This window comes from Hyperolius riggenbachi, chromosome 6, assembly GCF_040937935.1.
Source record: "Hyperolius riggenbachi isolate aHypRig1 chromosome 6, aHypRig1.pri, whole genome shotgun sequence".
NCBI classification, from domain to species: domain Eukaryota; kingdom Metazoa; phylum Chordata; class Amphibia; order Anura; family Hyperoliidae; genus Hyperolius; species Hyperolius riggenbachi.
Window position 1 is genome coordinate 128,554,126 of NC_090651.1, and position 12,933 is coordinate 128,567,058.

The 12,933-nt window shown below is 40.9% G+C and overlaps 1 protein-coding gene across 3 annotated transcripts in view; it reads right to left on the bottom strand.

Moving 5' to 3' along the window:
* The window catches only part of SUCO (SUN domain containing ossification factor), a 162,530-nt gene that overhangs the window by 64,371 nt on the left and 85,226 nt on the right, over window positions 1–12,933 (bottom strand). For all 3 annotated transcript variants that reach the window (XM_068239885.1, XM_068239884.1, XM_068239883.1), the window contains 2 exons: window positions 12,801–12,908; window positions 7,358–7,463 (listed from right to left, as the gene is read on the bottom strand). In XM_068239885.1, coding sequence (XP_068095986.1) covers window positions 7,358–7,463; window positions 12,801–12,908 — 214 coding nt within the window. The remainder of the gene's footprint in view (window positions 1–7,357; window positions 7,464–12,800; window positions 12,909–12,933) is intronic.

Sequence of the window (12,933 nt, forward strand, 5' to 3'; positions counted from 1 at the left end):
CTTTTGTCCTCGGTTGCTGTTGCTTACAGTGGGTAAACATATGACTTTGGACTTGGACTAGTTATCTCCTCATGGGGTATTTTCAGCTTTTATTCTTTCTAAAAGTATATAGTAAGGATCTGTATAGAAATGCACTTGCACATGATTCTGGCTGTTTGGAATGAGTGACTGCCACTCAACAAGTGCATTTGAGATCTGTTTGATTGTACAACAGCAATGTAGGAAAAAATACATTTATAGTGAATTGTACTCTGGAACACATGTCCATTACATACATATGCATATGCCGTACATGAATTTTAAAAATGTTTTGCAATAGTGGTACTATAAAGTGCAGTCTAAGAAGTTTTTCAAACTTCATGTACTCATAACGTGGGACCAATTTTGGATGGCATGTTGTGGAGAATCTCCACATTGCAAGCTTCTATTGAATGAGATGAGTGATAGCAGAGCAATGCGCCGCATTAACCCTTACAATCTGAATTGAAGATCGAGCCGGCTGAACTCAGAATATTTATTGAGTGGATGTATGGAGGCAATTTTTTTTTTTTAATTGCTTTTTTAACTACAGCACTTACGGGGGAATGCATGTGTGTTAGTGATTGACACAATTTTGGAAATATATACAGGTTTTTAAATGGATGATTGACTAGATAAAAGATTTAAAGGGATACTTAAAGGGGAACTGAAGAGAGAGGTATATGGAGGCTGTCATGTTTATTTCCTTTTAATCAATACCAGTTGCCTGGCAGCCCTGCTGGTCTATTTCTCTGCAGTAGTATCTGATTAAAACCAGAAACAAGCATGCAGCTAGTCTTGTCAGATCAGACTTATAAGTCTGAACCACTTAAACACCTGATCTGCTGCATGCTTGTTCAGGGGCTATGGCTAATAGTATTAGAGGCAGAGGATCAGCAGGGCTGCCAGGCAACTGGTATTGTCTAAAAGGAAATAAACCTGACAGCCTCCATATACCGCTCTCTTCAGTTCCCCTTTAAAGAGAACCCGAGGCGAGGTTCTGACAATGCTATCCACATAAAGAGGCTGGGTCTGCTTATATTGCCCAGCCTCTGTTGCTATCCAGATCCCCCTTAAGTTCCCCCTGCGCTCTGCTGTCCCCCATAAATCACAGCCGCACTGTGCGGGCTATGTTTACATCTGTACTGTCAGTCTGCGTGCTCCCTCGCCTCCTGCATAGCTCTGGTCCCAGCCTGCATCCCTTCCCTCCAATCAGCGGGAAGGGACGCGGGCGGGGACCGGAGCTATGCAGGAGGCGGGGGAGCACACAGACTGACAGTACAGATGTAAACACAGCCCGCTGTGACACCGTGTCGGCAGCGCGGCTGTGATTTATGGGGGATAGCAGAACGCAGGAGGAACTTGGGGGGGATCTGAATAGCAACAGAGGCTGGGCAATATAAGCAGACCCAGCCTCTGTATGTGGATAGCATTGTCAGAACCCCACCTCGGGTTCTCCTTAAGCCTACGTAAAAACATCAGTTTTACTTAGTAGCTAGTTTCGTTTTCGCCAACAGGTTTACTGGGCCTGCACAGGCCTGGCCACGCGTCTCCGTCCGGTATAGCGTCCTGCGCAGGACGCTATTGTGGACGGGAACACAAAGAAAGCTACATGTGGCTAGGCCTGTCGGCGAAACAAAACTAGCTGGTGGCGGGGGACTGGAGGATCCGCAAGTGACTGCGAGGGCTGGGGACAGCTGCAGGGGGCTGGTAGAAGCCCCAGGTAAATACAGTGGGTTGCAAAAGTATTCAGCCCCCTTGAAGGTTTCCCCATTTTGTCATATTACTGCCACAAACATGAATCAATTTTTTTGGAATTCCACGTGAAAGACCAACACAAAGTGGTGTACACATGAGAAGTGGAACGAAAATCATACAAGATTCCAAACATTTTTTACAAATAAATAACTGCAAAGTGGGGTGTGCATAATTATTCGGCCCCCTTTGATCTGAGTGCAGTCAGTTGCCTATAGACATTGCCTGATGAGTGCTAATGACTAAATAGAGTGCACCTGTGTGTAATCTAATGTCAGTACAAATACAGCTGCTCTGTGAAGGCCTCAGAGGTTGTCTAAGAGAATATTGGGAGCAACAACACCGTGAAGTCCAAAGAACACACAAGACAGGTCAGGGATCAAGTTATAGAGAAATTTAAAGCAGGCTTAGGCTACAAAAAGATTTCCAAAGCCTTGAACATTCCACGGAGCACTGTTCAAGCAATCATTCAGAAATGGAAGGAGTATGGCACAACTGTAAACCTACCAAGACAAGGCCATCCACCTAAACTCACAGGCCGAACAAGAAGGGCGCTGATCAGAAATGCAGTCAAGAGGCCCATGGTGACTCTGGACGAGCTGCAGAGATCTACAGCTCAGGTGGGGGAATCTGTCCATAGGACAACTATTAGTCATGCACTGTACAAAGTTGGCCTTTATGGAAGAGTGGCAAGAAGAAAGGCATTGTTAACAGAAAGCATAAGAAGTCCCGTTTGCAGTTTGCCACAAGCCATGTGGGGGACACAGCAACCATGTGGAAGAAGGTGCTCTTTTTGGCCAAAATGCAAAATGCTATGTGTAGCGGAAAACTAACACTGCACATCACTCTGAACACGCCATCCCCACTGTCAAATATGGTGGTGGCAGCATCATGCTCAGGGGGTGCATCTCTTCAGCAGGGACAGGAAAGCTGGTCAGAGTTGATGGGAAGATGGATGGAGCCAAATACAGGGCAAACTTGGAAGAAAACCTCTTGGAGACTGCAAAAACCTTGACTGGAGTGGAGGTTCACCTTCCAACAGGACAATGACCCTAAACATAAAGCCAGGGCAACAATGGAATGGTTTAAAACAAAACATATCTATGTGCTAGAATGGCCCAGTCAAAGTCCAGTTCTAAATCCAATCGAGAATTTGTGGCAAGATCTGAAAACTGCTGTTAACAAAATGACTGAGCTGGAGCTGTTTTGCAAAGAAGAATGGGCAAGGATTTCAGTCTCTAGATGTGCAAAGCTGGTAGAGACATACCCTAAAAGACTGGCAGCTGTAATTGCAGCAAAAGGTGGTTCTACAAAGTATTGACTCAGGGGGCTGAATAATTACGCACACCCCACTTTGCAGTTATTTGTAAAAAATGTTTGGAATGATGTATAATTTTCGATCCACTTCTCACATGTACACCACTTTGCATTGGTCTTTCACGTGGAATTCCAATAAAATTGATACATGTTTGTGGCAGTAATGTGACAAAATGTGGAAAACTTCAAGGGGGCCGAATACTTTTGCAACCCACTGTAAAACTGATTTTTTTTTTTTAATAATTAGAGGGATTTGAGTATTCTTTCTAATCAATGCATAATCTCTAGGTAATGCACCTGGGAAGATCAGGATCGTGATATGCTTGCTAAGTTCTTTACAGAAACAGGTCCATCTCAGCTGAGAACCCTCTTGCGTGTTTATGAGGCTGAAGAACAGTAAGCAAGTTTTTACTGCTCTCGGGAAGTACGAAAATCTGACTTCACCAAGACAAAATCAATGCATGAAGCAAGTCATGCATCAGAGGAAATGCAATACAAATACCTTTTATTTAAAAAAAGCATCCAGGTAGACTTACAGGCTGAAAGTATCAGGGCTGTGGAGTCAGAGCAATTTAAGGTACCTGGAGTTAGAGGTTTCATAAAGTGAGGAGTCTGGAGTATTTTTTTACCGACTCCATAGCCCTAGAAAGCACCACGCATATAAAATGCTGAGGAAGCTATTCCCTGTAGAAAATTCTCAACTTCTTTAAAGTATGTACCACTGTAAAGAAGTTTGTATTTAGATATTGACCCACACCAGAGCTTGCTTGATTAAGTATACCTCCACTCATATATACTAGCAGAGAAAAATCAATCATGCATAAACCCTTTCCAAATATTTTATTATGCTTTCAAATAACTAAAAATATTAACTGTGTGATTAGTTAAATTAAAGTTTACCATTTGTTAATATATTGCAATTAACATGGACAAGCAGCTGTAGAAATGTAGCGCAGTATCCCCCCCCTCCCCCCCAGGGATGGACGGACACACACACACAAACACACACACACACCCCCCTAATCGTAATATCAATACCAAATACTACAACTTTACCAGGCTGCTTTTACAGACCAAGATTCTAATAATTAGAAAGAAATCTACCAGTTTTGGAGAAAGCAAGTCTATGCAACAGTACAGATGTTCAGGTAGGGAATTAGCCTTGGTTGTCAGTCCAGAAATAGCCAAGAATGTGCAATTCCTAGAACGGAGGTGCAGCCAATAGGTTTAGAACTAAGGCAGCCACACATCTGAAAGAGCTTCATGTGCAGTTTAACGTGCATATTAAAATAGCTAATGGAAACATCAAGGATTCATAATATACATCTTGTAAACAGCTTTGAAAGGAATTTTATTTGAAGATTTTTTTTCTTTTTTTACCCTCCGAGCAACATGCTGAGTTAAGCAGCTGCTCTGCTATTTAAGTAAGGAATAAAATGCCTAAGGAGTAAAATACCATGTGAGCATGGAATAGGCATACAATGCTAGCAGTGAAAGCATTTCATGCTGAACTAATAATAATGCAGCTGTAGTTAGACATGCTAGCTGTACAGCATGGAGAGCTCAGGTGTGTACAGCCTGAAAACAGGATAAGCTGCCAACAAGCATATTTAAGGTGTTTATAACAGACTAATTATAGAGAGTGATCTGGCTGCAGCAACGCAGGCTAATTCCCTAGCACAGGGCAGGAAGGTATAAGCAGCCCTTTCAGCAATTCCCTGGAGAGCCAGCAAGAGCTACAGAAGCACAGAAAATCCAAGAGAATTTACACAAATGAATGCCAATTATAAAACATTTCATACAGTTTATATTACAGAGATTACATTCGTTTACTTATTCTCTTCATAAGGGCACTTGTGTCAAAGCTACTTACTGTCAAATTAAACAAAATCTTCTATTCAAATATTTTAAAGGAAAATGCAGTTGTTCCATAATAATAAAACATTGTTGAAGACAGGATGTTATGCAGCCTTAATGCGGGCATACATGCTTAGATTTGCCACTGCATGTGGCAAACAGATCAATCTCTCTCGGATCTCAGTCTAATCAGAGAAAAATCAAATCCAGCCATCACTGCACACAGATTTTTCAATAGATTTTACCATGAAATATAATGAAAATCCACTGAACTGCAATTGGTCTTCCACCTCTACCATGATGTGTATAAATCAAATTTTCTCTCCGGTCCAGTCCAATCGTAATTTAGATTTTTTTGCTGAGATTACATTTGGTACAGAACGCTGTACTATAGATTTCTGGAAGATTTGATCAGATTTTATACCCATCCATACCAAGTCAAACATCACTTCTGCACCTACGTTAAAGTCACAATACAATCACCTAGATTAAAGGAAAAGGTTCCAAATCAGTGGTAGCAATCTTGCTGGGACATCCCAGAGATCACACAAACTGGTGTAAAGCTTGGTCTACACGGAGCGATCCGGCGGCTCGATTAGCCGCCGGATCGACTCTTCCGCATCCCCGCGCGAACCCGCCGCGTCCCGGCTCGTGCGTCAGAATCGATACCCCCTAGTCCACGCCGGCGCTGCTCATCTTCTGCTCGATTCCCCGCTGTTGTCCGCTCGCGGGGAATCAGCCGTGGCGAGATCGGACCTGTTGGATCTTATCAATCGAGCCGCATCAGCGGCTCGATTGATAAGACACATCGTGCCATGTAGACCCAGCTTTACAATGCCTTGGAAAGGAGTGTCCTTTTACCTAGGATTCAGCCTCTCACAGTTTTATCTTAAGGAACAACTAAAAGGATGCTTTCTTAAATGTGAGCTGGTCAGAGCAAATTCAACAGTCAGGACATCCTACAACACGACACGTCTTGCAACACCTCTGCTCCTGCTAGGAGGCCCATGAAAGAGGGGGGGGGGGGGGGTTAGGGGAGGAATACAGTTGGTCATTGCCCTAATTTCTTGCTCTGTCCCTTCAAGCTGTAGATGTCAGCTTGTAAGGGTTTTTTCGCCTTCCTCTGGATCAACAGGGATATTTCAGGGAGCAGGCTGGTGTTGTACCTTGTTCTCTGGTTGAACTCAATGGACGTATCTCTTTTTTCAACCAAAATAACTATATAACTATATATTTAATATAGTGCACACATTAAACCTATGCCGGGTGGTGGAACACAACTCAAATACACATATTAATAGGACTGAGTGATCAACACCTGTGCTGCAGGAATTTAGACCTTCCTTGCAAACTCTGAATCGGAATACATGGTTATGTACATATAATATCGCTCGTTGAAGTAGTGGTAATAACAGCTCAGGGAAGGAGGTACTTGGTAATAAAAGGCTTTGTGTCAGTCACATCTCTTTATTGTGCATTTCAAGGGACCTGGCCAAATAGTTTACTATATCAGGATTCCTTATACATTGTTCAGGTAGTTCCCAACTTACAAACGCCTTGCCAAAAAAAAATGGTCTTTTGGTAAAATTACATTTAGCTATGTTACAATATAGAAAGTTTAGAGTCCTGAGAAATTAGCACTTAACGATCATCACTAGGACAGGAGGAGGCGCAAAAGGTGGCAGAAGTGGAGCAGAAGAACAGTGGAGGCACAGATGACGACAAAGGTGACACAGGGAAGGGGGAGGGGGGGAAGCGAGAGTTGCAGAGGAAGAACATAGCGGACATAGAGGAGGTACCGGGGACAGAGATGGCACAGTGTTGCGACGAATGGATTCAGGTTAGGAACAAATCTACAGTCCCTATCTTATTTGCAAACTGAGGACTACCTGCACATTCGGTCAGGACTTGGGACTGTGTTTATTTACTATAACCAGAGGTTTACTATAATGAGACATTACTGTATATATCACTACATTCTGTCAGATTAGAATGCAAAATCAATCAAGGGTGCTGAGATACCCAATTTAATGCAGCATTCCGAATGCTGGAGTATTTTCTGAAGTGTAAATAGCCCTCTCCTAGATTTCTCCATACCTTATCAATCAAGAAGGAACAAAATGACATGGCCGGAATTTAGCTTTATCCTGACATGGGCAAAAGGATTTATATTTTAACATGACCAGCTCACTTTAAGCTTAAGGGAAGTTTATTTATTTCTTCAATAAATAAAAAAAAAAAAACACGCGCTAATGATTAATGTGTTGATAAAAGTATAAGTAATGTGCCCACTAATAAAAAGCACAGCACTTGAGCACGTTATAACGAATAGTAAAAAAATAAAAATAAAATTAAAAATGTGATGTCTAGGACAACAATGCAACAATGTATTCAGAGAAAGTAGGGTTACCTTTACATATTTAGCATACATCTGCTCATCCAGGGGAAAACTCTGCACAGTCCTTTCATCTCTTGCATGGAATGTGCCCAGCTTTACCCACTTGTTTGTGGGATATCTATAAAAGGGAAAACAAATTCTCTCATTTTACCAAATTCTTGGACAACACAACGGCCTCAATTCACTAAGCTTTATCAAACGTTTGATAATTTACCTCATGAGTGAAATCTAATTTTGAATTCCCTAAGGTGTTCCATATTCATCTAATGTTTTATAAATCTATAACACCTTAGTGAATTCAAAATTAGATTTTACTCATGAGGTAAATTATCAAACGTTTGATAAAGTGTTTGATAAAGCTTAGTGAATTGAGGCCAATGTCAGGGCTATCACTGAATGTGAACTGATACGTAAAACCCCTTTAAATAAACAAACCACAATGGGGCTTAGTGCTACTCATCTCACTGCCCCACCACCTCTTCAGTAATATAGTAGAGTGTGCTGAAACTCCATTCCCCGACAAGCATCATGCTGCTGAGAGCAATGACAATGTGGCTTCTTCCTAGTTCTGGACAGTCCTATCTTCCACAGATCTATGTTAGGTGGTGAATGCACCCTACACATATAAATAAAAATTCCATCGTGTTTGGATAGCGCTTCACTCAGCCCCCACAACACTGCAAAGGCTGAGAACTTTTCACCTTTATAAAAATCTGAATATCTTAAAAACTATCAACAAAGATCATGATTTTTGCAGCACAAATGAGCACAAACAGCACTATCCAACCATTCCAGTTTCATACAGTGGGATGTAAAAGTTTGGGCAACCTTGTTAATTTCCATGATTTTCCTGTATAAAACTTTGATTGTTACGATAAAAAAGTCAGTTAATTATATCATACTAGCTGATGACCCGGCGCTGCCCGGGTATGTATTTTGCTGGTGTCGGCTCCACCCACTGTTTCTAAACCTAACACACAAACACTCAATGACCAAGTTTGTGAGCTTTGGCATCAATAACTTGTATATCCGGTTCAGCGCCGCAGTGCCGAAAATCTCATGCATCCGAGCAACGTTCACCTCCCATTCATTCGCCTATAACTTTATTGCTACTTATCACAATGAATTGATCTATATCTTGTTTTGTCCGCCACCAATTAGGCTTTCTTTGGGGGATACATTTTGCTAAGAGCCACTTTACCGTAAATGCATTTTAACAGGAAGAAGAAGAAGAAAACGGAAAAAATTCATTATTTCTCAGTTTTTGGCCATTATAGTTTGAAATTAATATACGCTACCGTAATTAAAACGCATGTATTTTATTTGCCCATCTGTCCCCGGTTCTTACACCGTTTAAACGATGTCCCTATCACAATTTATGGTGCCGATATTTCATTTAGAAATAAAGGTGCATTTTTTCAATTTGCGTCCATCCCTATTTATAAGCTTATAATTTTAAATATTATAATAACATATTCTCTTGACATGCATAATTAAAAAGTTCAGACCCTTGGGTAACTATTTATGTTGTTTTTGTTTTTTTATTGTATTTTTTTTTTTTAAATAAAAAAAAGTGTATGTGGGTAATTTTTGGTGTGGGAGGGAAACTGCTAATTTTAAATGTAAAATTATTATTTTTTTTTTAATCAAAAATGTATGTGGGTGCAGTTTACTATTTGGCCACAAGATGGCCACAGTGAAAAAAGTCCTGGATGCGAACGATCTCGCATCCAGGAACTAAAATGCTGGGGAAAAGTTTCCTGGGGGCAGAAATACAGCGCTCTCTGGAGAGAAAGCGTCGGTATTTCTGCGGGGAAGTTAGATCGGTGAATGGGAATTATATTCTCATTCACTGATCGGGGGGCTAGCGGCGGGCGGCGGGTGCGCGCCGATCGCGCGCACCACGCAGGGAAAGTAGCAGTGCCTATCTGGACGAGAAAACTCGTCCAGATAGGCTGAACTGGCTATTCCCATAGAAATTAAATAAATCAGATTGGCAGTTTGTGACTCCGCCCCTCTCCAGCATTTGAACCCCAGTCACCCAATGACCAACTGTAGCCGGTTTGAAGCATCTGCTATTAGCAGTGTAAAAATGGCAGCAATTTAAATATTCCCCTTAAAAATCAACAGGTGGATTTTTATATTATAGGCTCCAACCACTTCCCTGAAAATGAATCTTAGTCACCCAATGACCATCTGGGCAAAGTTTGAGAACCCATCCATGAACAGAGTAAGAAGGCCTGCAGTTTATATTTTCCCAGTGAAATTTGATTTTGGCTCTGTCCACTTTTTGTAACCTGGACACACAGTCACTATGATTAGCTGTTTGTGGCTCCAAGCCCTTTTCTGAATTTGAAGCCCAGTGACCCAATGACCAACTGCACCAGGTTTGAGGCTTGTGCCATTAACAGTGCAAGAATGGCAGCAATTTTAATATTCCCCTTGAAAATCAACAGGTGAATTTTGATTGTCTTTTTTAGGTTCTACCCACTTTTCTGAATATTAATCCCAGTCACCCAGTACCCTGCCATTAACAGTGAAGAAGGGCTGCAGTTAACCCAGTTTTTGTAACCTTGACACAAAGTCACTCAATGACCAAGTATGTGAAATTTCAGGTACCCGGAATGGCCATCTCAGTCCCCAGACCTGAATATAATTGAAAATCTGTGGTGTAAGTTAAAGAGAACTGTCCATGCTCGGAAGCCATCAAACCTGAATGAACTAGAGAGGTTTTGTAAAGAGGAGTGGTCTAAAATACCTTCAACCAGAATCCAGGCTCTCATTGGAATCTACAGTAAGCGTTTAGAGGCTGTAATTTCTGCAAAAGGAGGATCTATTAAATATTGATTTAATTTCTTTTTTGTGGTGCTCAAATTTATGCACCTGCCTAATTTTGTTTAAAGAATTATTGCACACATTCTGTAAAGCCAATAAACTTCACTTCACTTCTCAAATATCACTGTGTGCGTCTCCTATACAATATATTTAAATGACATTTTTTATCGTAACAACCAACGATTTATACAGGAAAATCATGAAAATTAAGAAGGTTGCCCAAACTTTTGCATCCCACTGGATCAGTAGGCTGTTGTACAGGGGCTGAGTGGGGTTAATGTCGGGTCAAAAATAATTGCTATTATCTACAAAAGCAGCACAAATATTTTTTGCAGCACAAATGGGCAGAAACTTGGCACTAATCAAACATGATAGACTTTTCAATTGTGCCGATTGTAAAAAAAAAAAAAAAAAAAAAAAAGGGGGGGGGGGGGGGGCAGCTTCATGGAGCTGACAGTGTAAGTTTATGACAGCTAGGTCAGCCTGGAGCTAGGCAGCAGTGACAAGTTTGCAGCTCCCAGGAGTATGACAGGTGACTGTACATAATAAGGACTTCATTTGACAATACAGGAGATATACTTTGTACTACTGTGTATTCAGTTTATAACCGTGAAAGTATTGATTATTTAGTATTGTATAAAAGACATTTTTACCATATGTTATACTCCTGGTCCATTGTAAAGCTGTACCCAAGCACAAATAATATATTTAAATTATATTCATCTGGGTTTCTTAATCTGATTAATCAGTTTTGGAAAAGGTTTACTTTAAAACTGAACTTCCCAATTTGACTTGTATACGTTAGAACATCTGTATGGTCCTAATTGCCACTTACTTGCTAATCAAGTGATGCGGGTGCTTTGAATGTAAGTAGAACAGGAAATAAGAATTTATCTTCCCAGCAGAGATACAGAAATCAAAAACCTGAAAGATGTTCTAACTCATCCCATTAACATAAGCACCACTTAATTAGGATGAAATAAAAGTTTGACACAGTGTCAAAGAAACAAAGGGCAACACACTACAAATGTGTTTACTTAGTTGTTAAAGTTTACGTGACATACAGACAAGAATTATACAAAATAAGGAGGTGGCTGAGGATAACCATAACCAAGATCTACATTCCCCATCACGGTCTCCACTCCGGCCTGCCACACTGCTTTTAGCTTTTGCTTAGCACTCCCTATGAAAAACATGCATGATGATCAGTCTTGTGATGCTCAAATCCAAATTGTAATAGAAATGCTTTAACCTAGTGACAGTCAAATATAGCGAGAAGAGTGTCTGGTATAGACAACTCTCACTGCAACTGATGCAGGAAATGAAACTGAACAGCACTTTAGTTATGTGCCTCTTACAAAGTCTCCTTGCAAATCAATTTTTGTGTTGAGTAATCACAGACAGAACTGAAGTGCTCTCAAATACTTCATTCACTGCACAGACTGCAGTGAACGATGTCTATCACAGCTATTACTCTCGCTCTATTTAAACTTTATCTCTAGGTTAAATTAAACCAGACATATGGACATATGGTTAAATTGAGTACCAATTGCCTGGCAGTCCTGCTGATCTTTCTGGCCAGTAGTATCACACACCTGAAACAAGCATGTAAATTATTGTTAGAAAAAAAATTGCATGCTTGTTCAGGGTCTATGACTAAAATTATTAGAGGCAGTGGATCCGGCAGGACAGTCAGGCAATGTGCATTGTTGGAAAGAAAAGAAATAGGTGATCCTCCATAGGTCTCTCACTTCGGGTTCCCTTTAACTACCCAAGTACCTTAAAGAGACTCTGTAACAAAAATGTAATTATGTTTTCTACCATCCTACAATTTCCTAAACCTATTCTAATGTGGTCTGGCTTACTGCAGTACTTTCTACTATCACCATCTCTGTAATAAATCAGCTTATCTTTCCCCTGTCGGCTTATCGCCCTGTGTCTGGAAGGCTGCCAAGTTCTTCAGTGTTGTGGTTCTGTGATGCACGCCCCCCTCCAGGCCCCATCTATGCACACTCCAGTATGTGTTATTTAGATTGTGGCAGCTTCTCAGCTCTGTTATCTTTTACAAGCTGGATAAATCCTCCTCTAAGTTGGCTGGGCTTTCACATACTGAGGAATTACAGACAAGGGCAGAGCTGTCTGCAGAAAGAAACAATAAGACTCACAGCCTGTCACTCTTCAGTGGAAGAGAGCTGCATGGGGGAAGAAACACACAAATGATCTCGAGATTCAAAAGGAAGGCTGTATACAGCCTGCTTGTGTTTGGATGTATTTTCTATGTGTGGACATACTGTACATCAACCTACTTCCTGTTTTGGTGGGCATTTTGTTTGTTTATAAACAAACTTTTAAAAACAGTTTTTGACCACTTTTAATGCGGCGGGGAGCGGCAAAATTGTGACAGAGGGGAATTGGAGATGTCCCCTAACGCTATGATATGTTTACTTTTGTGCGATTTTAACAATACAGATTCTCTTTAAACTAGTGACATTTAATGGCAGAGAAGCTTTAGCAGCAAAAAAGAAAAACAAGCTTCCAAATGAAAAGCCGGTAAATACAGAGACTAAAACTTTCTTCTCCTTTCCCCAATTTCCCATACTGATATATACAATAATACTACCTGTCACTAATGGAAACCAGGAAATCTCTTGGAGTGGAGGAGAACAGCTCATAGTTGGCAATGTCCAGCTGCTTTACTTGTATTGGCTCACACAGCTCTATAACAAACCTGGAAAATAATTAAGAAAAGTGGT